The sequence below is a fragment of the Prunus mume genome, linkage group LG5, assembly GCF_029339155.1.
Source record: "Prunus mume cultivar Tortuosa linkage group LG5, ASM2933915v1, whole genome shotgun sequence".
In the NCBI taxonomy this organism is placed as follows: Eukaryota; Viridiplantae; Streptophyta; class Magnoliopsida; order Rosales; family Rosaceae; genus Prunus; species Prunus mume.
Genome location: NC_142702.1, coordinates 27,239,521 through 27,263,285, shown reverse-complemented (window position 1 = coordinate 27,263,285; position 23,765 = coordinate 27,239,521). Strand labels below are relative to the sequence as shown.

Sequence of the window (23,765 nt, the reverse complement as noted above, 5' to 3'; positions counted from 1 at the left end):
GTCTTTTCAAAAAGTTGGACCTTTTAGTTGTATGGCAGAGTAGCAGAATCCGGGTCGGTTTAGTCGGGTACGGGTTTAGACCGAAGCATCAAATCTCTTTCAGGTTTTTTCTGTAAAAAAATTTCTTTACGGAGCGCGCTGGGCCGCGGGAAAGATCTAAGAATAGGATGAACGAAGATCGAACCGTACAAGTGGCAGCAATCTAAAGGTTTAGCTAAACTACTGTCGTCTAGCGCAAAAGGACCAATTGGCAATTTGCTAATAGTTTCGAAAAAGACAACGGACAGACCTTGGGGTGAATTCGTGAATAGGTAAAATAGATAGTGGCGTTTTCACCCTACTATGTTATGAAAACAGTAAGGGCATTTTTGACTTTTCGGATTTCATTTGGATTTTGCAAACCATCTTGCAAGTTCATGAGTTCAGGAACACTCAACAACATTATCTTCCATTCCAGAGGACGAACGATTCACAAAAAATTGCAGAGAGAGAGAGAGAAAGACAAAGAAATGGAGATTAGTGCAGCTGCAGCTACAGCAGCAGCAGCCGCTATGCCCATGCATGTAGTAGAGGGTCACACGACCAAGAAAACCATGGAGCTAAAATGGGTGAGCAGAAGAAGCAGTGGCGGAAAAATCCAAATGGGAAAAACCATGAAAACGCCATTAGAATCGAAACCAAAAGCACCAGCAACCCTGCAAGCCCTGGTCCCAGTTTTCATATCCACAAACCCATCCCACGTGAACCCAGATGACCTCAGTGACCTCTTCATCGCGTGCAACCTCTCATGCCACCGTTTCCCCAATTACGTGGACGCCGGCGGTGGCCGCTGCGTCGTTGAAGCTGTGGACTTGCACAAGCTGCGCGTCGCTCTCTCCCACAGTTCAGTCTTGGTCTCAGTCTTCTGCAAGCCAAATGATGTGATTGGTTGCTCTTCATCATCTTCATCATGTTTGAAGGAAAAGCAGCAGCAGCAGCAGAAGAAGAAGATAGTGGGTTTTGGAGAGTTGTTGCAGAATGTGGTGATGCCTGTTACCCCATTGAACAGTCAATTGGTTGGCTTTGGGCGTGCAGTTTCTGATCTTGGACTCACTGCCTCCATCTACGATGTCATGGTATATATCAATCAAATCAAATTGGTTTTGTGATTAGTCTTCTTCTGAGTATAATTTCCAAGAGAAAGTGTTCAACTTGGGAAGTATTGATATAGATATGCTTCAGTGTCTTCCAGGTGCTTCCTTCATTGCGGGGAATGGGAATTGGCAGGATGATAGTTAAAAGAATCATAAGGTTCACTATTCTCTTTATTTTTCTCTCTCAAGTTTTTTGCTTTACTGTTGCTTTTTCTGAATTATAGGACTTGTAACATTGACTAGCTAGTAGCTTGTTTGAACTCTAGGGATTGTTGTAACATCCTGAAATAAAGATGCCCTTTTTGTGGTGTTTAAAAAGTATTTCAATACTTAGTGCAGAATGCTCACAAGTAGAGACATCTATGACATAGCAGCCCTTTGCTCAGAGAATGAGAGGTAACTAATTATACCAATCTGACTCAATGCTTTGCTGAACAAAATTTCCCCCCTACAGTGTGATTGTGATTGTGAGGATAAATATCTGCTGTAAATCTTAATTTCAGGTCGTTCTTCGAAGTGTGCGGTTTTGGGGATGACATTTTAGGCTCCACTGCAATGATGTATACGAGGAGTAGCGTTTCAACTAATCCTCAAGACAACCAGATTGTTAAACCTGCCGGTCGAAAGCTATTGTTAGTTCCACCACTTTCGAAGACCTTGCCATACTCCAAGACCATGAAATCATGAAGTTGAGCCACAGTTTTTAACTCGGCTGAAGCACCAAGATGAGAAGATTTTTGTGTGCTCTGTTGGTTGTCTCTATTTTGGCTTGAAGATGTTGCATAATCAAATTATAACAAAAGAGCCAAAATGGGTTCTCTTTTTCTTTTTCCTGGAGGGGGGAGGCTAGTTCACTTGTAATCTGGTAATTTGATTGTTAGACCCTACCACCCTTCCATGGGTTAAAAGTCAAGATCATGTAAACTATTGTGAAGTAGTTTCACTGTTAACACATGACCATTTTAGTCATATTCCTACAGTGTACGTTTTCTATTTTCTAATTACAGATTCCTGCCCATCTGTGATGCACTTATTGCTGAGGAAAAGAAGTTTGACAAAAGGGGTTACCCCATAATGTTGCTCGGGTATAAAAATTATCTCACCCCCAAAGTAAAGTAGCCATCAAGATAATGCAAAACAGCTTCCCTTCTGGTTCTTCATATCTACTTTATCCTAAGACAACCTTGCACAAGAAAGTTCTCTCAATTTCTCTCTTTCTTCAATTAGCTTGGTATGGGGAAACTCTGGGTTGAAGTGTGCCTGATATCTGCTAGAGGGCTCCGGCGTTCGTCTTCCTTATGGAAGCTCCAATGGTATGCCGTTGGGTGGACTAACCCGAATAACAAATACTGCACCAAGATTGATGCATCTGGAAATGCAAATCCAGTATGGAAAACCAAGTTTGCTACCTTGGTTGAGGACTCGGAGTCGAACTTGAAGGATCTGGCGCTGCACATTGAAGTGTACAGCAGAGAGCCTATATTCCTCAGAGAGAGGCTTCAGGGTACAGCAACTATTGTCTTGAGAGAGTTTCTGGCTAAGCATAACAAGAATTCTGAGGCTTCAAGACAAGGAGCTGAAGAAGTTGGGAGCTATCAATTGCGGAAAAAGAAGTCCAACAAGCCTCAAGGATTCGTCGATGTTTCAATACGTATATCTGAGGACATGGAAGCTCGAAGCTCATACACAGGTATTCATAATTCATGGGGGTGTTCTTCAGAAGCTCTGAAAGATCCAATGTTTCTTATGTAACTCTTTTTTTTTTTTTTTTCCAGTTTAAGTTTCTTGTATAAATTCAGTCCCTCATATATGCGTTTCATGGTTGAAGTTTGATGGCAACATGATCCTTGACGCATGGTTTGGATCACAGTCTAACTCTTTCAATGGAATTTGATGTGATTATTGACTAATAACTCTGTTTTTGCAGGCAGTGAGGGAGGACCTACGGATCTCAGCAATACCATCACCTTGGCTATTGGAGATGGGTCTTCACCAACATTTCAACCTCTAGCTCCACACCAAAGGCCAGAAAGTCAGCTCCGTATCAATTCTCCATATGCACAACCAAGGCCTTTCCCTACAAACTATTCCAACCCATCTGCAGTTGGACCAAGCCACCCACCATCAGGCGGACCAAGTTACCCACCAGCCAGCGGGCCAAGCTACCCGCCAGCAAGTGGACCAAGCTACGAGCCGCCCAAAACTCCGCCACCACCTCCCCCACCTTCTAATGTTGGGTACATACCCACTTTTATCCCAAGAACAGATAGAATGTCGGATACCTATGTTAATATGCCATCATCTGGAGCACCACCTGGTCGTAGAGGGGCACCGGGTTTTGGAATGGGAATGGGTGCTGGAGCGCTGGCGGCTGGTGCTGTGATATTCGGTGATGACTTTATGTCAGGATTTGATATGCCTTCAGGATTACAAGATGCTAGTCTCACCATATCAATTGATCCTCCTTTTTAACCAAGTTTGTAATTAGCATCGGTAATTATGTTGTATCAAATTAATGCAGTATAAAAGTCCACTACCTAAACTTGGTTGTCTCATTAATGCAGTTAAACTCCTTTCTCAGATTATGATCTCAGTAAAGAACAAGAATGTGCATAGGGTTTTGCTCCATTACATATAATATCAAATGACAGACTATTGGTCGCTTATTGCACAAATCAAAAGGAAAAATTGCAGTTTTACTAATCTCAGTACTTGTCTATCAAGGGACAACAATTGACACATTCAAATCACTAGTATTACAACTACTGAATGTCCAAGTGACTGAGTGAAGCAGAAATATTAACATGGATGGTATTACACTTGCTGTATTATATACTTCGATTTATGGGAATTTCCCATTTCCTGGCCAGACTATTTTCCGACATCCCAAATTCTTCAGATATAGACTGACAACATTCTTATGTTAGTTTGCCTGATCGAGCCAGCCAATTTTCCCCGTGACATAGTAGCATGGGATATACATATAGGAGACAAACTTCACACTACAACTTGTAGATGTTGGTCCTCAGAATCTTCCAAAGCTCTATACAGAAATTTCTTCACTACTGAAACAAACTCATCAACTTTCTCTTCGTGTGGCAAGTGCCCACAATGCTTTATAACTTCAAGGCAAGATCCAGGTATGGCTCGTGAAAGTCTCTCAGCATTCCACGAGGGGACAATTCGGTCATTATCACCCGTAACAATCAAGACTGGGATTCAAAGAGAGAATGACTAGAATTAACGTTACATGTTTCTTCTTCAACATGGATTACAAGGCATCTCGGACACTAGGGAAAAGAAAAACTACTTTTCTGGTCTAAGGGGACTTTCTTTTTAGTTATTTAAGTCTCTTTCCTTCCAATTGACATATTTTTCAATACATGCTTCAACCCATTTTAACACTAAGTGGGAAATTTATAGGGTTATAACTGTTACCAGGACATGAGATTTCAAGAAGTCTTTTCGCCAGTGGTGGCTTTGATTCAGATGATGTGTCTGTAAGCATGGCTGCTGTGTACTCCACAAGTGCCTTGTCCCAACCCTTAACCCTCAATGGCTGCATGTGAACTAACATCCAGGTGAGCACCATGCTCCCCCAAAATCAAAAACAAAAGAGAAGGCAAAACTATTAAAGATAATAACCTTTGTATAACCTTGTATGACATGTTCAGTGACTTGATTCACGTCATACCATGCATTCCTAACAGCAGTGACACCAAATTTATCAATAACCATCCTTACCTGAGAATCATGTGGTAAGTCACTGTCAGATGTAGCACAAGTATCTTTAAAAAGGAGCAGAAAAATATCACAAAGAAGAACAAGAATATGCAAGAAAAAAGAATATCAGTTATACAACCCTTATACTGGACTAATCAGAATATTTGAACAAGATGTTTTCAACAGTCTTAGCCATTTGATATTTTTCTATGGTTGGCTGGAACACTCGATCAATTTGACAGTATCTGGAAAAATCAAACTGAATGCAGTTTGAAATTGAGTCAAAAGAGAAATTCCTTACTAGCATTACAGCAAAGGCAGAGCGTAGAACAGCTGACAAGAATTTCTTATACAAAGAGCTAAACATGCCTACCATCCCCTTCACCACTCCCATTATTGCCTGTGAAATAAATTTGGCAAACTTGGACAACATCCTGAAAAGCTGGATAAATGGATTCCCTAGATTTATTGAATTTGAGCTATCTTCTTCAGTCTGGTTATCTTCTCCTGATTGAGATCCCTTGACACCCTTTTTAATAGTACGTGGGGCAAAAATTGCTGGGGCAACAAGGATCATAGCAGCAACACGTTCTGGAGCTTCAAAATATGCATCAACTGCTACAAGACAACCAGCTGAATGCCTAATTTAAAAATTAAAATATTGATGAGATGATCACAATGATTGTGAAATTTTATTGTTTCTCCTAAAAGAATTTATATATAGCCGAAAGGTACAAAATGAGACTTAATCTCAATAGCAAAACCAAAAGATAATGATTTAAGTACATACCCCACTAGAATTGCCTTCTCGGCTGCTAGAAAATCAATGAAGCATAAGGTAGCAAGCACTGCAAATGCCATGGAATATGGATTTATAGGTCTTGGTTCCCCATTTCCAGATGATGAATGCCCAAAAAGGTTTACCCTTGATGTCAACCCAAAAGCTGGTCTATCAAAGGCAACAACTTTGGAACCAATGACCTCTGCTAATGGTTTCATAACTCGATTCCACGAGAATACTGAGGCACCAAAACCATGTAATAAAATCATAGGAAGACCAACATTCTTAGTCTGGCTAGGAGGGCCTCAGCCTCATGTGCCTGTGATTGTGCATCATACACCTTGTGGTGTATCTCCACTCCTCTGAACTCACAAAAACAACTATCCGGGTCAGCTAAAAATTTAGGATCCAACAATTCATCTTGATCAATGCCAGCTATCCCCTTCCTTTTCTGCTTTGTTTGCACATCCAGCAATTGCTCTGGTGGTGGTGGATATTTAAAGTCAGAGCGCAAACACACACACACACACAATCAAAAACATAAAACAAAGCAGGAATGAAGAATTTGATGAAGAAAAAGCATGTTACATGCGTGAAGAAGAGCAGAAATGCATAAAGATCAAAATTTAGATACCAGAACCAGTGTATTGGGCACCGGAGCCACTGAGTGAAGAAGCAGAAGCGACTGGGAAACATTTAAGACTGGTGGGGCATTTGCTATCTGAACCAAATCTTGAAGGAAAGCTTAAGCTGATGTTGTTGCCGCCATGAAAGCTTGTAACTTTGCTACAATTCTTAAGCAAGACCAAGTCCGGGCACACCCCAACCCAAACCCCTGCTCTGCTCCCCATATGGATTTTGGCGCCTTCGATCTCAACCCCCTCACCTGAATTTTAAGCAGCACATGGATAAAACTGCTATTTAAAATAAAATATATAACAAGTAATAAGAGAAAGAAACTCTTTTTTCTGTTTTTCTTCAGGAAGGAAAACGACGACGTACTTGCATTATTAACGCAGAAACAAAGAAAGTCAGTTAAAATTGCCCACATTTTGATCTTTTTAATATAAGAAGATTGAAGCCAAATTCCCGAGGAGGAAGACAATGGAGGCTCTGGTTTGCAGAAAATTGGGAGACCCAACAGCACCCATTTCAGGAGGAGGAGCAGAGAAAGCAATAGTGGTGGAGAAGAATCATCCAATTCCTGAATTGGTGTCTCCCACATCGGTGAGGGTGAGGGTGAAAGCTACGAGCTTGAACTACGCCAATTATCTACAGATACTGGGCAAGTACCAAGAGAAGCCACCCCTCCCTTTCATTCCTGGCTCTGACTATTCCGGCGTCGTCGACGCCGTGGGACCTTCCGTCTCCAAGTTCAAAGTCGGCGACCCTGTTTGCTCTTTTGCCGCCCTCGGCTCCTTTGCCCAATTCATCGTCGCCGACCAGACCGAGCTGTGAGTTCAGCTACCCCATCTCTCTCTCTCTCTCTCTCTCTCTCTCTCTCTCTTGTTTATTGATGTGGGAATGTTGATGATTGAAGGTTTGGAGTGCCAGAGGGGTGTGATCTGGTAGCTGCTGGTGCACTGCCTGTTGCATTTGGGACATCACACGTGGCTCTTGTTCACCGGGCCAATTTGACCTCCGGCCAAGTACTTATATTTATGATGATCTTCATTTGTATTTGTTTCTGTCTGTATTTGTTTTGTGTTTGAGTTTTTGTGTTTATTTGTAGGTATTGCTGGTTCTTGGTGCAGCTGGAGGTGTTGGTCTTGCAGCTGTACAGATTGGCAAGGTTGTTGGAGCCATTGTTATTGCCGTAGCTAGGTACTTCAACTTATTTCATCCCCTCATTGTTTTTGTTTTGTGGGAATTGGGATTGCTGTTTGCTTTCAATTTGATGCATTTACAAATGGAGTTTGTGTTATCTGGGTGCTGAAATCTCCAGGGGAGCTGAGAAGGTGCAGTATTTGAAGTCATTGGGTGTTGATCATGTCGTGGACTCGAGCACTCAAAATCTTATCCAAAGTGTCAAGGACTTCTTGAAAACCAGAAAGCTTAAAGGGGTTGACGTTTTGTATGATCCAGTTGGAGGCAAGCTTACTAAAGAGGCCATGAAGGTTTTGAGTTGGGGGGGCAACATTTTGGTCATAGGCTTTGCCAGTGGAGAGATCCCTGTTATCCCTGCAAATATTGCCCTTGTTAAGGTAGTGTTTGTTTCCCTCCAGCCCCAAAATGTTGCATTTGTTGGCTCAAATGATCAAAGCCTGCTAAGGGATTGAAATGCTTACTGAGAATTATAGAAGTCATTTGGAAATGATCAATTGATAGTTTGTACTTTTTTTTTTCAAAGTTTGAAGAAAAAGTTGTGATTTAGAACCAAGTTGAAGGTTGAACAGTAACAAGGACCAATTCTCAGTTAACTGACTAGTCTGGCCACTTCAACCACATAGCCTGTGGCATCTGTATATGAAGCCATCCTTACTGGAAATATATGAGAGTGATATTGGAGAAGGCTTTAATGAAAACAGTGTGTACGAAATCTCTGTATCTGAATTTGTCTCCTTACTAGTCAATAGTCAGTGTATTTGTATATTTTAAAACAAAGGATCCACTTCCCCGAAGACCAAGTTAGTGTTTTATTGTGTTTATTACATGGGCATGAAATATATTGTTTGTTCCTGATTTTTCGGTTCCAAACTGATGCCCTTCTACTTATGTATTACTTTGTACTAGAACTGGACAGTGCATGGACTTTACTGGGGTAGCTACAGAATTCATCGACCAGCTGTTCTTGAAGATTCACTCAAGGAGCTACTATCCTGGGTGGCAAGAGGCTTGATCACCATCCGCATCTCTCATACTTATCGCCTTCCAGAGGTTAGGGACTTCCTTACACTCTTTTTTAACCCCTTAACATAGGTACAATCTTAGATTGATAAAAGCTTTTGCTTGAAGATGTGCCACCATCATTGGTTGTTGTCTGTTGAGTATAAGGGCGTGTGCAGAGGGTGGGTAGGACTAGTTCTTTCACCTGAACAAATTAGAAGAGACAAGGGTTTGGATGGGTTGGAAGAAGGTATGAAACTTTAGAGTAGGTTCTCAGAAGCCCTAGTTGGACAAAGTATAGAACTCATCATATGTTGAACCATATTTTAGTTTATTTATTCAATAAACTTGGTCAATATTGGTTGTGTGATTAAGATTCATGCTCATTGTGTATGATTGCTGCTTTTATTTCAAGTTATTGTGAAACATTGATTATCTGAGCTGCTACCAATTGCCTTGTAAATGACAGGCCAATCTTGCGTTTTCTGCCATCAAAGATAGGAAAGCCATTGGAAAAGTGATGCTTGTTCTTGATGACCAGACAAGTGTAAGATCAAAGCTTTAACTTGATCAGAGTTCAGCTTGGATGGGCGGGCCTTGTAATCGCCAGCACTTCAAATCCATAAACTGCCCCTTTTCATATATTGTGACAAACACATGGTTTCCCATTTGATTGCTGATGATACAAATAAATAAATAAGATCAAATGGTTTGGGTTCATGGTACCAGTTATGAAACCTGAGTTGTTACTGATTCTGAAAAATTATCCAAAACACCGACAATTTCGCATCTTTTGTGGATGAGCTAATTATATAACAAAGGACAATCCAACTTCATTTAGGAATGACCAAGCCTAAGATTGTTTCGGAGTTCAGAGTCTGGCCAGTTTATATTTGGGTTTATCAGCTTCTTTGCTGAAAAAGTTGCTCAAAGATGGTATATATCAGGCAAATTAGGGGGAAGAGTTTCATACACAGTGACATTTGGCATTATAACAAGTATTATAATTGGCTTTATTTTACCAGATATATGGTAAGAAGGAACAACACAACACTTCCAAATATTTACATCCAACAGATATTCAGAAATTGCCAATATGTACACCGGACGAAAGAATGGATAGCTCCAGGAATTATTCGAACAAACTCTATCTTGGCCTACTGTCAGTTTTCAGAAACCGTACATATTCCTGCTGCAACATCTCACCTCCATGAACTGGATCAAAACTGCACCTGTAGAAACTGATAAACCAGAAAGAGAAGAAAATCAGCGAGCAGGGTAAGGAGGGAGACAAAAAATTGGTCCAACTATTTAAAAAAGCATCGAACTAACTAATGTTGTATGTCATTCTCATTCAGGTCTTTGGTTCAGGGTTAGATTTGTCATTTAACGTCCGTTGGGGTTAAAGCCATCCATGAATCCAGATATACCATCGAGGAATATTTACTTGACCATAGTTCCAAAACTTTTAGGCAAGTGAACATAAACACACACTCGCACTCGTACAAAGAGAGGCGATACCTCCCATCCAAGCCAACAATGATGACTGTGTTCTGTGAACCAAATGCGGTAATGAATTGAGTGTCTTCTGGCAAGTGGAACTGAGCAAATGACCATTCTGAGCTAAAATATTTGGGTAAAACCCCTGCAAAATTGTTCACAAGGATTATATATTTTTAGAAGAAAACGCTTAAAGAAGCATTCAAGGGGAAAAAATTGCAAAAGAACTCCAAACCAAAGTTCAGAAACATGAGTTAATTTTAGAGAAGTAAACGTGTATGCCCCTCAAACACTTAGAGCAGAGATGCAAAGTATCCAAGCAGATGACTCATAGTAACTCCAAAGTCTTGAAAATTATCTTTTGGCACATTGCCTTACCTCTCATGAAAGACAATGATGAACTAGAATTAGCACCAGTGTTTTGAGAAATAAGAGGATCTAGGGCATTTGACGAATTCTGCTGAAACATTGCTGGCCCTTGAGCAGAATTTGAATGGGCAGACAAATCCTCCCCAAATACTCTAACTCTGAGGCTGAATATATGGACAGTACCTTTGTCACTCGATGCTGCCAACCACTGGACGTTCGGAGAAAGAGCAATACTGTAAATTTCTGCTCTGTCCACTCCTCTGCGTACCTACATGGAGGCAAGAGATAAATATATGCAGTGTTTTCCTTCAGAAAGACACTTACCAGTAGGCGCCACTTCTCCCATACATAAAAGAATATATATTTATACTAGAAAATTATGGAGAAATACAAATAACCTTTGTTCTATTCAGTACTTCACAGCATGTTACTGTAAGTACTGAATCCCCAGCCATTCATCATAAACTTGAAGAACAATAATATTCACAGTGCAATATGCTACCTCTTGTAAGCGAGTCCCATCCATTGTGTTGAAGATTCTTATCAAAGTCCCCTTTGTACTAGCAGTAGCAAGAAGCAGTCCATCCATTGTTAACGTGAAGCATGCAATATGAGAATCATGAGCATTTATTAACTTTGTCATGTTCAGCCCAAAATGTTCAATCCGAACTTGTCCTCGTTGAAGGCCTGGGCAAGCCAGCACAGATGTATTTGGATGATGTGAAAGGCAGCACAATCCCCTAGGATTTGCTACAGTCTCAATCTGATGCAGCAGCTTCAGATCCATAAAGTTGTAAACGTATATCTTGTGCTCAAGAACAACAACTATGCGATCACGCCTTAATCTTACTGAACGAACCTCAGACCTGAATGAAAATTCACCAATACATCGGCTCTGATGATCATCCCAAATCATAACCTTGTTAGGTGGATATTGGGAATTGTCTCCACTTCCAACAAGTACGAGAATGTTGCATCGAAACAGCATCTCCACAATTTTGAATCCCCCACTTTTCAAATCACGTCTAAAAGTTTCCTTGAAAGGCTCGCAGTTAAAGATACGAAAACCGTTGCTTGTGCCTGCAGAAAAGCAACCATAGTCCTGATTCCAGGATACAGAGAGTAACTCTGTTTCACCGTCATCGATGTCTGGTTCAAGCTGGCTAAAAGAGCCAGACGCCCCAGCATCTGGCGATTCATATGTGCCAAGCCTTGCAGGCGAATGTATTCCTCGAGATGTTGAAACTGTTGAACTCATGAGGGAAGCAGGCACACTTCTAAGCAATTGCCACAATCAATAATCGTGAGAAACAATAGATAGCCTGCACATACAAAATGAATAAAGATTAATTCTGCCATTGCCAATACCAAATTCCACATAGGATGCTTCAAATAGAAGAAAAGAGTTGACATCGGATGCTAAAGCTGTGGAAGGAGGGGAACAATTGCTCATAAGGAGCAAAACACAACAAGTTCTCAAATACAAAAGGGACCAGATCCAAAGAATCCAGAAACATAAGAATGATTGTTCTGCAGGGAAGTATAAAGTTAACAACATCATCAAACTGAAAGCCTCTAAGGAAGCTAAGAAGGGATGAATCAGATCAAATGCTAATTCAATATAAACAATAAGTTTCTAGAAAAAGCACAAACTTGTAGAATGCTATATCAATTATCAACCTTGTGAAGAAACCCACAACGCCCCTCCTATTTTTCAGAGCAAATCTCCAATTCCCATTACCAAATTCACCAAATTTTATTCATAACTTAGAAAATCTCCATTAGAATAAGCACATTTTCCATAGAATTGTCATCAACAATCAAGCAATCACGAGACTACGGGCTAGTAAATCTCGACCACCAGAATGACAAACAGAAATCATATACGAAAAATGAAAAACCATTGCGAATTTTTCCGAACTTACACTTTCAGCAGCCTTTCACAATGATCAGCGGAAGTTCAAATCCTTCGTACAGCTGCAAATCTTCCATCGGAAGAAAAAAAACACAAATAAGAAAGTAATTATATAAAAGGAAGAAAGAGAAAAAGAGGGGACTGGCATAGCATGAAACCAACGGAATGAAATGGAATCGAAATTGCATTCAGAGCGAGAGTCAATTGCTGAATTTCATTCAGAGCGAGAGTCAATTGCTGAATTTCGATGACTGACCTTCTCTGATCTGAGACAGACGGGCCATAGCGGCCGAGAAGATGACAACGATACGTCTGCGTTTCCTTTTTAAAAAATTTCTCTTATTTTTCTTCCCTTCTTTTTTGTGTTGTGTGCCCTAGTCTACGTAGACGACATTGCCACGCCAATGTATCATTAATTTAATTAAGAATTAGCTAATATTAGTTGAACACTTGCAATCACCAATGATGATGATTTAGAAGATTATTACTTGATCCTATCCAAAGGGAGCAGAAATTACTTGTCGCCAGACGTTAGCCCCTGTAATGCTTAAAGAGCATTTTCTTTGCAGAACTTTTAGAAACAATTTGAAGTTGCATTTACAAGGTAATACAATTTGTTGGATGTGATATTTTATTTTCTTAATCATATATAAATGTTAATAGATAATTATGTTACATCATTTTTGCTTTGTATATAGTTATATGTAAACTTGTGAATAAATAAGTTTATTATTGATGAGCGATAATATACTGAACTTACACTACACGATGCTAAGACTCAAACTTATGACATTTCCGGGAGCATAGATTCTTTGTATACAGAACTTGGATTTTAGTTGAAAAAAATTGTTGTAATTTAGTAGGAATGAGGTCAGTTGTCGTCTAGATAAGCATATAATGGGGCTCATCATTATTTCCTAAATTTATTGTAAAAAATACTCCTCCTTTAGATTTTAATTTTATTATATATAATAAAAACACTATTTAAAATTTAACCCTTTTGATTATATTCTGTGTTTTTCACTAGAAAAATGAAACCGTGTAAAACTCGTATTAAAAGTTTTAAGTAATCCCAAAAGAAGTATAGGATTCTTAAAAGGTTTAAGTGATCCCAAAAGAAGTTCAAATAGTTCCTTATTATTTAATAATGTCTTATACTCGGGTACAGAATATGAAGACATCCGCTCTAGCCAACTTAACTAAGTTCACGTTTGTTCTTATTCTTTTATTTAAATGAAACCAAACTAATGCCTTACAACCACAAGAGCACACTTTGCCATCCATTCCAAAAAAACAAAAGAAAGAAAAAACAGAAAAAGATCCGTGTAAAAGAATAAACTTGAACTTTAGCCAAGCTGCGTCAATCAACCATTGGAGTTTGTAAGTCCAGAGAAGAAGATAAAGAAAAATGGGACCACAGTGCATGCCTCGCCTGCAAGAAATTTACATGACCAACGTGAAACTCCCAAAGTTTCATTCATCTCTGCATTAAACAAATGCTGATTTCCAAAAGAGGAAGTTTGCCCGTTTGCTCCAATCTTCCCAAATATGGCAATCTACAGTGATCGCATGATCAACATTATCAGATTTTTACACCACTCACCGCCCATTTCCAACAAAAAAAAGACTTGAAAACAGAAACCCACCTCCAAGAAAAAGCTTTAATCATATATATATAATATAATCCTGGCTTTAATTTCCTTATTTGTTCCACACTTTTGTACTTTTTAAAGTCATTTTACGAGAGCAAACCCCTTCTCTGGTAATTAAATAAAAGACAGCAGCATAGAAGACCGAATGGCTGGCAGGCACAGCTCCAAATGAAATGAAAAATGCCAGAAAAAGGGTACAGCTTTCGATGAACACATGCAAGAATGAGAACCGAGGTCTTCAGCCTTCTGGCTTCACATATAAATATATATATGTATAAACAATACCAATTAAGAAAGCATACTTTTTCACCTGCGCAAACGCAGCCGCACGAGCCAATAGTTGAAGAAAACACGGTTAACTTTGTTGGAACTTTAATTTTCAGAGAAATATAATGTTAGGTTGCCTTCCACAAATCACTGCAGTGGTGGTGGGGGTGGTGGTCTGTGCATGGTGTTTGCTGCTGCATGTTATATACTGACATGTACTTTTGGACTTTCACAAGGGATCCTGTATGTGCAAATTATACAAAAACTAGTGGTCTTTTTTAAGCATGCATTGCCTAAAAAAATGACAGATGCTTGTTTTTCTTCGAGTGAAAAAATTGAGGGAAAAAGGAGAGAAAAGTCGCTGGCTGACACTATTTAGAAAGAAGGGAATAAAGTAAATCGGGGGAAAAGCAACTGACCAGGTTTACTTGTCGGGGAAAAAAAGAGTATATATGAAGGGTGAAACAAAACAAATAGAGGACAAGGGAGAGCCTGTCATCTCTCTCTCAATAACCCAGCGGGCAACAGATATAACTTGATGGTAGGTCTTGGTAGGCCCCTCTTCTTCATATATATTATGCAGTAGCAGTACCAAACTGATTTATCAGATGCTTGCTGTGTGTGTAAATTGTAATGTATCTAACAAGCTAAATTATGCTGGCAGATTGTACATCTAAACACACATTGACCTAATTAATCAATTATCCAATGCCAAGATAACTCTTAACCCTGCAAGAAAAAATCAATTTCCCTATAGGTCTTCGACGCCATTAAGGATGTCCCGTTAATTAGTAAAGAGTACCAAACTAGTATAAACACATGATGATCGTAATGACGACGACAACGACTATTAACTCGAAGTGTTTGTTGTGTAGTATGTGTTCCTAGATTATGGAAAAAAAGTGGAGGCAATGGAAAGGAGGAGCTCCCTTCAGTCCAAGCGCAGAGAAAGAGGGATGTAAAATATCTCCCGCTTCATTCACACAATCACAGTAGCAAATTGTTTGATGGTTTTTTTTTTCTCACTCCTTTCGAATTTCTCTACTGAGTGCTTGAGTGAATGAGTCGGCAGCTACTTCAACAACCCTTAAAATCTTATCCATGAGTGGACTGAAGAAAGCTCTCTCTCCCCATTTCTTCAATTCTCTCATCACCCGTTTCTTTTCTGACATGCATTACCAATAAAGCAAATCCCAGCATGCAAAGTAATCAATATTCCTGCCGAGACTACTTGAGTTGCTTTCTGACATTCATATAGAAGCCAATAAATTAAGCTCAAGTAATTAAAAACCCACCACCATGCAACTGCACTTTGTACTGGACACCACTTTCTCACTCTAGCGCTCAAATCAATGAAGGCAACATCACATCACAGACAAAACAGGCAATTATTTTTCTTCAGTATTTCATATTGGAGAAGCTAATTATGCAACAAACTAGTTCAGTATATTGAGAGCTTTTGCCATTTACTTTAGAAATACCCAAAACCATATATATAATCCTTTCCATTCTTCAAAGAAAAAGTTATTAGAATGCTAATTTTTTCTCATTCCCAAATTAGTCACCCTAATCATCTCTAATCACAAGTTTTTTCATGCACTGAGCAGAAATTATCAAACAAAGACAAACTTATAAGAGATTTTTCACCTTATGGTTGACCTCATGAATCCCAGAAAGCTAAAATGAAAAATAAACAAGAAAATGTCCACTTCATGAAATCTAGCTAGTATATATACTAAATGATTAAAACCCAATTTTCATCATGAACATCTTCATCAGCAACTAGTTACAGTTGAAAAAGAAAAGAAAAGGCAAATAGACAATATATGCAGAAGAAACAACAACAAAATTTGGTTGTTCGAGGAGGCTAAGAAGTGAATATTCAGCAAACTAAAACATAAAGATCATATAAATAAATATATCATAGAAATAAAGCCCACTTTATTTCTGCTTCAGGCTAAACCAATTAAAACTTCAAAAAAGGAACAAAGTACTGGAGCTAGCAGTGAGAGTAAAAACCCAAAGGGCCAAGGCATAATAATACAAGAAAAACTAGAGTGAGAGAGTATCATAGAGGAAAAGAAAGAAACCATTTACTTACTTGTTCTGAACCTTCCAAGCAGTACACATCTGCAGATTATAGGATCCAAACATTGTCTACACATATAAATGAAAGAGACCATTAAATACACATAACCCTAAAATCTAAGTAATTAGAGGCGCTGTTCAAAACCCTAATCCATATTCTTGTGGCAGGTAAAGAAGAAAAGGAGTTGCGCAGAGGGGAGAGAGAGAGAGTTTCTTTTGCAGAGGGAAATTAAGGGTCATTGTCCCCATGACCATATGGGAGTCAGACACAGGAAAGCGACTCAAGATCTCAGCAAATCTAAGGCAGCAGAGAGAGAGAGAGAGAGAGAGAGAGAGAGAGAGATGGGGGGTTCACTTTTATGCTTTCTTTCAGGAGATTTTTTCTATAAGATAAATGAAGATAAACAAGACATGTGAGAGACAATTAAGGAAGGAGCTCTCTCTCTCTCTCTCTCTCTCAAACACACACACAAGCAGAAACAATAACAAAAGGCCCAGTGCTTCACTTTCACACTCTGGCTGACCAGTAGAGGGGAGAGGAATATAAATAGACATGTCCTCATGGGAGAGTGCACCAATGCTACATTGTGCTATGATGATATACAAGAAAATTAAAATAAGAAACAGTTCTTATCATGATATGCAATGCAACACCAATAATTACACCATAAATCTTTATCATATTTGCTTATCACATTTCCCCTCAAAAAATAATAAGTTGTCTATTAATAAGTTAATTCTAGGATTCCATTCATAATTCAGTCCTAGATTGAATGAAAGAATGTTGCTTTTATTTTTTGTTTTGTTACCCAAAAAAAACACATTATTAAATAATTGGATTTAAATATCAATCAATCATGTGTTAGCTTAGCTGTACCCGTATGTAAGTTTAGGTTAAGCATGTATATACGTAGTATTTAATGGATACACTTTGTTTTTGAGGAGAGATTATGAAATGTGGACAACCGACAACCCACGTCTCTCACCTGTTTCTTTCTAGTCTACTGTCTGTAGTCTCGCCTGTTTCTTTTCTTGTCTGTGTTTTTTTTAATTTTATTTTTTGGGGAATTCACTGTAGCTAGCAGTAGCTACCTGTTGGTTAATTTTTAGTTCTGTAAAGTCTCTGCAAAGCAATGAAGGCAAATTGTACTTAGTATCTAAACACCATATAGAAACATAGTATTAGGTCGTATGAAGGAGAAAAACATAATATGGGGGGTTGGTATGGAATAATATTGTAGGCACACAACCACACACTCATGTCCTTTTTATTATTTTCAATGAGACAGCTTTGGCAATTGGCACACATTATGTAGTTTCAGTTTGGAGACATGTTATCATTGTAAATACTAATAAAAACAATGAGAGAGATAAACATATAATTGTATACAATTAGTTTGTACGAAGAAAAAAAAACACAGATTAGCCCGGGTGCCTTGTATGTGTGCACCTAAACACAACATGTTACAAATAGTACAGTGACCCTAATGTATTGAGTGGAAACCAGCCGGGCATCTGTGCATTTCTTGTTTTGTTTTGGTTTTGATCTGAAAGTAGCTAGCTAGTCTTATTTGCCATCATCATATGTATAAGATGTCTGAGAGAGATATAGAGGGACAGCCTCTGAGAGACTGGCTGGCAATGGCACCAAATCTAGCTGCAATTGCTCACTCGGAAAGTGCGCAAGAATCAAATCGATTGCCAGAGGACACTCAGTCCTGCTGCATTATCTCAATCTCAATGTGATTTTCGTGGCATGACCATGACCAGCCAAAAGAAAAGAAAAAGGCCAACCAAATAAAATAAATAAACGAAGGGAAGAGGAAATTATATGATGCAAAATTATACGAGTCAACGCCTCAGCAAAAAAAAAAATTGCATGATGCAGAGCATAAATCAAGGGGTTTTGCAAAATTGTGGTCCCAAAAGACGAGTGGAGTTGAATTTGGGTCTGTTGTTGAGTGGCATGAGGAAAAAATGAAGGGGGAGGAGGAGACTAAAATATTATTCACCAAAAGTGAGAATGGATGAGCTGTTTTTTATCCATTATTTTTTAGCACTAACAAGACTTGAAGATTGCAGGGACGACGAGTGGTTTGGATTTCTACAGCCGTTTGCTATGGGGAGCAGGAGCAGCAGAAGCAGCAGCCAGACTCTATATACATGTCACTGGACCACCAACGATTCTGATCCTGATTACATTCATATCATTCAGGAAAAACCTTGTAAAGTTGATTGACTTTTAAAACAAAAAACTAATGGACCACACACACTAAGGCTTTTTTTTATTTATAAAATCATTATTTATTGTTTGAATTTCATGGCATGCGACACGTCATGCACAGTAGGTCTCTCTTGTGCATTCAGTTCACTTTCATCCTTGCCAAAAGACCCTGCCGGATCAAATAGGAATCCTGAGCTCATGGACTCTGTTCATGGAAGGGAAGAGTTTGGAGCACAAATGGAACCAAAGAGGAGGGAGATCCCTACGTACGTACCGCATAATGTTGTACAGAGAGACTAATAAGGGGTTATAACAAGAAGTCCTTAACAGCCATCCGATTAATTGCGAAACCATCCGATTAATTGCGAAACTATTATTGGATAGCTGGATTGAATCCCTTAAAACCGACCGAATCTTAGGAACCAAAAAAATGATGATTATCAAAGGCTGGAAATCGAAGTCTGTTGAACACTAAATGCTAAACAGCAGTCTGCAAGGACCGCGACCCAGCAAAAAGCATTAACCCAAATTAACATTCAACTTTCATCCAAGTCATAATTCTAATTACAGCACTTACAAATCCGACAAAGCAGTCATTTTGTCTTCTTCCTCAAGTGTGAGTAGGCCCTAAACCCTTCCATTTTCTTTTAAAGGATAATCAATAAAACAAAATCCCTCATATTTAAAGCAGCCACTTCGGCTAAAAGAGATGCATGAAATGATATTCCAATTTATTAGTGGAGAGAGAGAGAGAGAGAGAGAGAGAGAGAGAGGTGGGTTGCATTGCATCTATACAAAGGAGATAACATGTCAAGCAGGAGGAGATATGGAGTTTAGTAATCATGTCATCTATTATGTCATCCATTGAGAGCTCATGGATGACCTCAGGATTGCAACACATTACCTGGAGGCAACCTAATCATGATACAATGCTCTATCAGAATACATTCATTTGCCTATTAACAAAACACAAAACGGGGACTGTTTCAAGAATGCTGCTCTGCTTGCTCATATTATCTAGGCTCTCCAATCGGTGAATTCCAAATTTTAGAAAAACTGAAAAAATAAACTTGTTGATCCGTCCCCAAATGTTCGCAGATCCGCAGGTTTTACCAGTGCCCTGCATAAAGGGCAAGTTCTTTCTCTCTCAAACCTGAAAAGGTAAAGTAGTTGTCAGTTGGTCGACATATTAAAAGATAAATATAAGCTCTACATTGTGAAATAGTTGAACAAAAATCTAGAAATCTAGTAAGATTCTGGTTCAATTAAGCAGCATGAAATCCACAATAGTGGCAAGCAGTTGATCTAGCACCAATGCTTCTGGCCAATACATGGGGATACAGATAGTTGGACCAAAGCAAAACTTGCCAGAGGCAAGATTTTGTTCAAGGGCGGTGGCCTTTTCTAAGAGAGTTAAAGGTTTCACAAGCAAAGTATGAGAGACATACTAGAAATCACATTTCGTCCTTGTAAAGAACAGGTTTCCAATATTTCTAATATAATATCATGATCATTGATCTACAACTCAGTGAGAAACATAAGGTAACAAACTAACCATTCTGAGACACAATCCTCACAGAAAATGTGTTTACAGCGCAGCAGAATCGGAGCATGCATCTTCTCCTGGCAAATGGCACAAAGGTCCCCCGCTGCATTTACCTGAAGCAAAATACTTGTGAGCTGGAATGCATAGATAACTACTTATGCGGAAAAACAACAATTGTATTCACTATGTAACACTAAACATGCTTTAATGCAGACACAAACATATTTTAAATGAAATAGAAAGTATAAAGTTTGAAAGGTTACGTAGCTAACTAGCTTCTAATTTGTTGAAAGGACAAGAAAAACCAAGTTTAATAGGTTAAAGATAAATACAGGATGGGTGGGTACATATAGCCTTCTTTTAACTTAGGTAATAAAGAACATAACACAAATAGCAAGAAAATGATCTCAACGTTGTTGATCTAGCTTCCAGAACCCAAAGTAAATCAAATCATTTAGTTAGATTTCATACCTGTTCCAATGTTGCATATGCCCCATAATGGATATCCTTCCGCGATAATGCCCTTATTGAAGCAAAAAAGGATTGGACCTAAAAAGCAATAAAATATAAATATAGCATATAAACCCAATTCAAGTGCCATGAAGTATATCATCATGTTCTAGTACAACAGTACAATAGACTTACCTTCTCAACGACAGATGTTAGCTTAAAAGTTAAATACAATCCTGTAGTAAGTGACGAGAAGAGGCTCCCATTATCTTTGTTCAGGAAGAATCTGTACCAAACAGGTGCTGGTAACAAGGCACGGTACAGCAGCAGTGTATACTCAACCACAGTTAATATTTGACCCTTCAAAATGAGATAACAACTTTCAGCGAGTTTTTCCAAATTATGAGATATTTGAAGATAAAATGCTTATGGAAATTTCTAATGCTCAGCATCATGTCACCTGCCGACGATAATTATGGCCTCTGCCATTCTTGTAGTATATAAGCAACAAACACTTGAGAGCCATCGTTGCCTGCCTCACCATGGTATCTGAATGTAATAAAATTCAGAAAGAAAAAAAACTCTCCAACATATTCAAAGAAAGATAAGTACGGCACAATAAGAGAAGCGACATAGGAAATAAGCAGGCAACATTACAGGGACAAACAGAGGACAGAAGCATTATATAGAACCAGAAACAGAGACAACCCCACATTAACTGATAGCTCCAAGTAGGCACAAAAAAGAAGAGGGACAACATGAAATATTGAATAAAGTCTAAGACAGTCCAACAGACTTAAGAACTTTAAATTTAGGATTTCAATGCAAAACTTAAAACCCTATTGAATTCTATCTCCAACATTCATAACAGATCCTTCTCTGATGGTTACAAAAGATGAACGACCTACTCTACACTTAATAAATTAGTATATCAGTTGTCTTCACAAAGAAATTTTAACAATAAAGACTGTCTCCATACCATTGACCAAAATGATGAATATCGCATGCCAGAAAGGTGGTATGGCTTTCGGAGGAAGCATTGCCAATGGGTATAAAAGATCATCACTTCGATACCACCAGTAAACACCAACTACATGAAGCATAAAAGCAGCAGCAATACCTAGAAGAACTGGAATTTTCCTATCTCCCTGCAGAAACCAATAATTGTTTGAGATATTTGATCTGCTATTCAACAGATTTTGCAGTGGGGGAACAAATGGATAATATAATCTCATATAATCAAAGATGTATCAAATTACCTTTAGAGCTGTTTGCTTCCGAACAACATCATTTGACCTATACATGACAGCTGATACCCATATAGTGACAAAGAAACCTGCAAGTTATCACCCCAAAAAGTAAATGAATAAACAGCATTGCAGTGATAAAAAAAAAAATGCAAGACAAACACATTAAAACCATTTAGTTCTTCTCCATTCATTTACATAGATATTGCCATTTGACATTTATGAGAAAGGATATTTTTTTAGAATTGGATAAGCTTAAGATTAAGACTGAAACTAATAAACATGTGCCTGGTGGAAGAAAACTTGTCCTCAAGATCTTAAGTATTAGCTCAGATGTTACAGCCTATCACATTGGCATCTCTATGATAGTTGATTGATAATATGCATAAGATACTGATTTCTGCATAATTCGAGTTTATATTTTATGTCACAATTATTAGAATGGGTAACATCAACTGTTAATGTTACCAAAGAATATGGATGTGACTCAACTCAAAATGGCCAAGAAAACCCCAGCTCCATCTAAATTGTAAAACCAAGATCAGTACATGTCTAAAATGCTCTCTCCAAATAAAATAGTCCCTCTAAAATAACACAAACAAAATAGGAAACGCTCATGCCGCTGCAGATTCAAACTTACAAAGCAAAGGCTAAGTTTTGGGCTTCATATTAGTTGATTCAAACTTACACGAATGATCATAGAGACAATCTGCACTTAAAATTTGAAGTAAGTGGTGGGTGTGAGTACCTTGCAAATGCTGACGAATGAACACAACGAGTAAAAGCAGCGAAAACGGAAGAACCTGCTCAATCCATCTGGCTATCTGTTGAATATCATATCTCTGGTAAGCAGAATCCCTAGAATTATTATCCACACCATCCCCAGTGTCCCCAACGTCACGCCGATGTTCTGGAGAAGACGGAGGCACCAAGGGGACTCTCTCGCCTGACCCAACCCCATTGACTGTACCCGCCAGATTATCCAACGATTGAACCCTACCGCTATGCCCTAGCGATCCACCATTTCCGTCCCCATGAAACGGCACAGTTGCGGCACCGTTACCGCGGTCTTCCTGTTCACCGGCGCCGATAATGCGAATTGAAACCTCTCCGGTATTGCTAGAGCCGGAGGTGCAGGCCGAAGGGGAATGGGGGCGAGAATCGGCGACGACTACGGCGTTGACCACCGGAGCGTCAGCTTCGTGGCGGGAAGAGCTCGGAGAAAGTATACCGGAGTAATCTAATACGAAGGAGAGCGGAGACTGGAAGAAACGGAGGGCAGGGAATTGCATAGACCCAAACGACGTCGTGCTATTGCTATTATTCCCAGTGTTGCCTCCACTGGTTGGACTAGTATTTCCGGGCGATGCTTCCATGAAAATCGAAAACCCTAATTCTTCAAGTTTCAGCCCCAAAGCAAGAATCAGAGATTAAGTAAAGAAAAGAACCGACCTTGATGGCTTTGTGTCGACGACGAATTCAGAGAAGGAGAGGATCGGAGAGAGACGGCAGACCGTTGAAGAAGAAAAAGTCAAAAAACGACAGACTTGTAAGTGAATGAAAATGGGCCCTGTTGTTGTTTTACTGAGCTAAATTCTAAGCTCTGAACCCGAATATCGGGATCGCCTTCTTTTTCTTCTAGACTAGTAAGAGGCATGAACGATAAGCTACGCGTCGTCGTCTTTCTTTGGCCCTTTTTCTTTTTCTTTTTTCCTTTTTTTGTTAAAATTTTATTTTGCTTCATCATTGGCTGTTAGCCGTAACGTGTTGACTTTGTATTTGTTGCAGGAACGCTTTAATTTATTATTTCCTTTTTCCTTTAATTGCGTTCCGCGTGTGCCGTTTCCATTTTCTTTTTTTTCTTTTTTTAAATTTTATGAAATTGATATTGGGAAAGGAAGATATTGGAAAAATGAGAATTCAAACACAAAACTTCGGTTACTAGTATCCGTGCAGTGTATATTATTATATTATCTACTTTCTCAATAAGAAAGATCCTTTTATATAAAAAAACAAAGCAAGTCTCGATACATGAATAACTACT

At 38.9% G+C, this 23,765-nt stretch overlaps 6 protein-coding genes and 1 long non-coding RNA gene across 11 annotated transcripts; 3 read left to right on the top strand and 4 right to left on the bottom strand.

Moving 5' to 3' along the window:
• The first annotated feature begins 127 nt into the window (after positions 1 to 127).
• Positions 128 to 2,102, top strand: LOC103333133 (Acyl-CoA N-acyltransferases (NAT) superfamily protein). 2 transcript variants are annotated; one of them, XM_008235930.3, is made up of 4 exons: positions 128 to 1,115; positions 1,232 to 1,290; positions 1,473 to 1,529; positions 1,637 to 2,102. In XM_008235930.3, exons 1-4 carry the CDS (start codon positions 348 to 350, stop codon positions 1,818 to 1,820), a joined length of 1,068 nt encoding a protein of 355 aa, XP_008234152.3. In that variant the 5' UTR covers positions 128 to 347; the 3' UTR covers positions 1,821 to 2,102. The 2 variants fall into 2 exon arrangements, with proteins under 2 accessions (XP_008234152.3, XP_088909687.1); XM_089053561.1 differs by having other exon boundaries at positions 1,468 to 1,529; positions 1,637 to 1,776.
• Positions 2,103 to 2,366: 264 nt separating this feature from the next.
• LOC103333134 (Calcium-dependent lipid-binding (CaLB domain) family protein) lies at positions 2,367 to 3,713 on the top strand. Its single transcript, XM_008235931.3, has 2 exons — positions 2,367 to 2,823; positions 3,061 to 3,713. The coding sequence occupies exons 1-2, from the start codon at positions 2,367 to 2,369 to the stop codon at positions 3,603 to 3,605; spliced, it is 1,002 nt and encodes a 333-aa protein (XP_008234153.2). The 3' UTR covers positions 3,606 to 3,713.
• Positions 3,714 to 3,810: 97 nt separating this feature from the next.
• Positions 3,811 to 6,547, bottom strand: LOC103333136 (alpha/beta-Hydrolases superfamily protein). Its single transcript, XM_008235932.3, is given in 7 exon segments — positions 3,811 to 4,345; positions 4,572 to 4,692; positions 4,779 to 4,877; positions 5,158 to 5,497; positions 5,647 to 5,944; positions 5,947 to 6,117; positions 6,272 to 6,547. Coding segments are annotated over 7 exon segments (1,461 nt in total). The 5' UTR covers positions 6,489 to 6,547; the 3' UTR covers positions 3,811 to 4,130.
• Positions 6,548 to 6,677: 130 nt separating this feature from the next.
• LOC103333137 (GroES-like zinc-binding alcohol dehydrogenase family protein) lies at positions 6,678 to 9,183 on the top strand. The gene is made up of 6 exons (XM_008235933.2): positions 6,678 to 7,091; positions 7,178 to 7,286; positions 7,370 to 7,461; positions 7,583 to 7,841; positions 8,371 to 8,514; positions 8,933 to 9,183. The coding sequence occupies exons 1-6, from the start codon at positions 6,742 to 6,744 to the stop codon at positions 9,026 to 9,028; spliced, it is 1,050 nt and encodes a 349-aa protein (XP_008234155.1). The 5' UTR covers positions 6,678 to 6,741; the 3' UTR covers positions 9,029 to 9,183.
• Positions 9,184 to 9,445: 262 nt separating this feature from the next.
• On the bottom strand, positions 9,446 to 12,663 carry ATG18C (autophagy-like protein). Of its 4 annotated transcripts, none has more exons than XM_089053560.1 (6): positions 12,504 to 12,663; positions 12,258 to 12,317; positions 10,835 to 11,654; positions 10,516 to 10,600; positions 9,985 to 10,108; positions 9,446 to 9,704 (listed from the first exon to the last, which is right to left on the bottom strand). In XM_089053560.1, the coding sequence occupies exons 3-6, from the start codon at positions 11,588 to 11,590 to the stop codon at positions 9,611 to 9,613; spliced, it is 1,059 nt and encodes a 352-aa protein (XP_088909686.1). In that variant the 5' UTR covers positions 11,591 to 11,654; positions 12,258 to 12,317; positions 12,504 to 12,663; the 3' UTR covers positions 9,446 to 9,610. The 4 variants fall into 4 exon arrangements, with proteins under 4 accessions (XP_088909686.1, XP_008234179.2, XP_088909685.1 ...); XM_008235957.3 differs by having other exon boundaries at positions 10,342 to 10,600; positions 12,504 to 12,661; XM_089053559.1 differs by having other exon boundaries at positions 10,342 to 10,600; positions 12,258 to 12,309; positions 12,504 to 12,652.
• A 701-nt stretch (positions 12,664 to 13,364) lies between these two features.
• LOC148917460 (uncharacterized) lies at positions 13,365 to 16,828 on the bottom strand. Its single transcript, XR_016127454.1, has 2 exons — positions 13,894 to 16,828; positions 13,365 to 13,803 (listed from the first exon to the last, which is right to left on the bottom strand). It is a non-coding gene; the product is annotated as an uncharacterized LOC148917460 (long non-coding RNA).
• Positions 16,829 to 19,310: 2,482 nt separating this feature from the next.
• Positions 19,311 to 23,419, bottom strand: LOC103333139 (uncharacterized). The gene is made up of 8 exons (XM_008235935.3): positions 22,470 to 23,419; positions 21,734 to 21,810; positions 21,454 to 21,622; positions 20,935 to 21,023; positions 20,670 to 20,834; positions 20,496 to 20,573; positions 20,034 to 20,137; positions 19,311 to 19,631 (listed from the first exon to the last, which is right to left on the bottom strand). The coding sequence occupies exons 1-8, from the start codon at positions 23,095 to 23,097 to the stop codon at positions 19,526 to 19,528; spliced, it is 1,416 nt and encodes a 471-aa protein (XP_008234157.2). The 5' UTR covers positions 23,098 to 23,419; the 3' UTR covers positions 19,311 to 19,525.
• Between the last annotated feature and the right edge of the window lie 346 nt (positions 23,420 to 23,765).

What these genes read in the sequence shown, in the direction of transcription:
- LOC103333133 (XM_008235930.3), top strand. Translation starts at nt 348, where the DNA reads ATGAAAACAGTAAGGGCATTTTTGACTTTTCGGATTTCATTTGGATTT. An exon ending in CCTCCATCTACGATGTCATG is followed by an intron (nt 1,116 to 1,231) that starts GTATATATCAAT and finishes AGTGTCTTCCAG; the next exon opens with GTGCTTCCTTCATTGCGGGG. An exon ending in ATAGTTAAAAGAATCATAAG is followed by an intron (nt 1,291 to 1,472) that starts GTTCACTATTCT and finishes TACTTAGTGCAG; the next exon opens with AATGCTCACAAGTAGAGACA.
- LOC103333134 (XM_008235931.3), top strand. Translation starts at nt 2,367, where the DNA reads ATGGGGAAACTCTGGGTTGAAGTGTGCCTGATATCTGCTAGAGGGCTC. An exon ending in AGCTCGAAGCTCATACACAG is followed by an intron (nt 2,824 to 3,060) that starts GTATTCATAATT and finishes CTGTTTTTGCAG; the next exon opens with GCAGTGAGGGAGGACCTACG.
- LOC103333137 (XM_008235933.2), top strand. Translation starts at nt 6,742, where the DNA reads ATGGAGGCTCTGGTTTGCAGAAAATTGGGAGACCCAACAGCACCCATT. An exon ending in CCAATTTGACCTCCGGCCAA is followed by an intron (nt 7,287 to 7,369) that starts GTACTTATATTT and finishes GTTTATTTGTAG; the next exon opens with GTATTGCTGGTTCTTGGTGC. An exon ending in CAAATATTGCCCTTGTTAAG is followed by an intron (nt 7,842 to 8,370) that starts GTAGTGTTTGTT and finishes ACTTTGTACTAG; the next exon opens with AACTGGACAGTGCATGGACT.
- ATG18C (XM_008235957.3), bottom strand. Translation starts at nt 11,590, where the DNA reads ATGAGTTCAACAGTTTCAACATCTCGAGGAATACATTCGCCTGCAAGG. An exon ending in ATCATTGTCTTTCATGAGAG is followed by an intron (nt 10,109 to 10,341) that starts GTAAGGCAATGT and finishes ACAATTTTGCAG; the next exon opens with GGGTTTTACCCAAATATTTT. An exon ending in ATTGTTGGCTTGGATGGGAG is followed by an intron (nt 9,705 to 9,984) that starts GTATCGCCTCTC and finishes CTGGTTTATCAG; the next exon opens with TTTCTACAGGTGCAGTTTTG.
- LOC103333139 (XM_008235935.3), bottom strand. Translation starts at nt 23,097, where the DNA reads ATGGAAGCATCGCCCGGAAATACTAGTCCAACCAGTGGAGGCAACACT. An exon ending in GGAAGCAAACAGCTCTAAAG is followed by an intron (nt 21,623 to 21,733) that starts GTAATTTGATAC and finishes TGGTTTCTGCAG; the next exon opens with GGAGATAGGAAAATTCCAGT. An exon ending in CATATGCAACATTGGAACAG is followed by an intron (nt 20,138 to 20,495) that starts GTATGAAATCTA and finishes ATTTTGCTTCAG; the next exon opens with GTAAATGCAGCGGGGGACCT.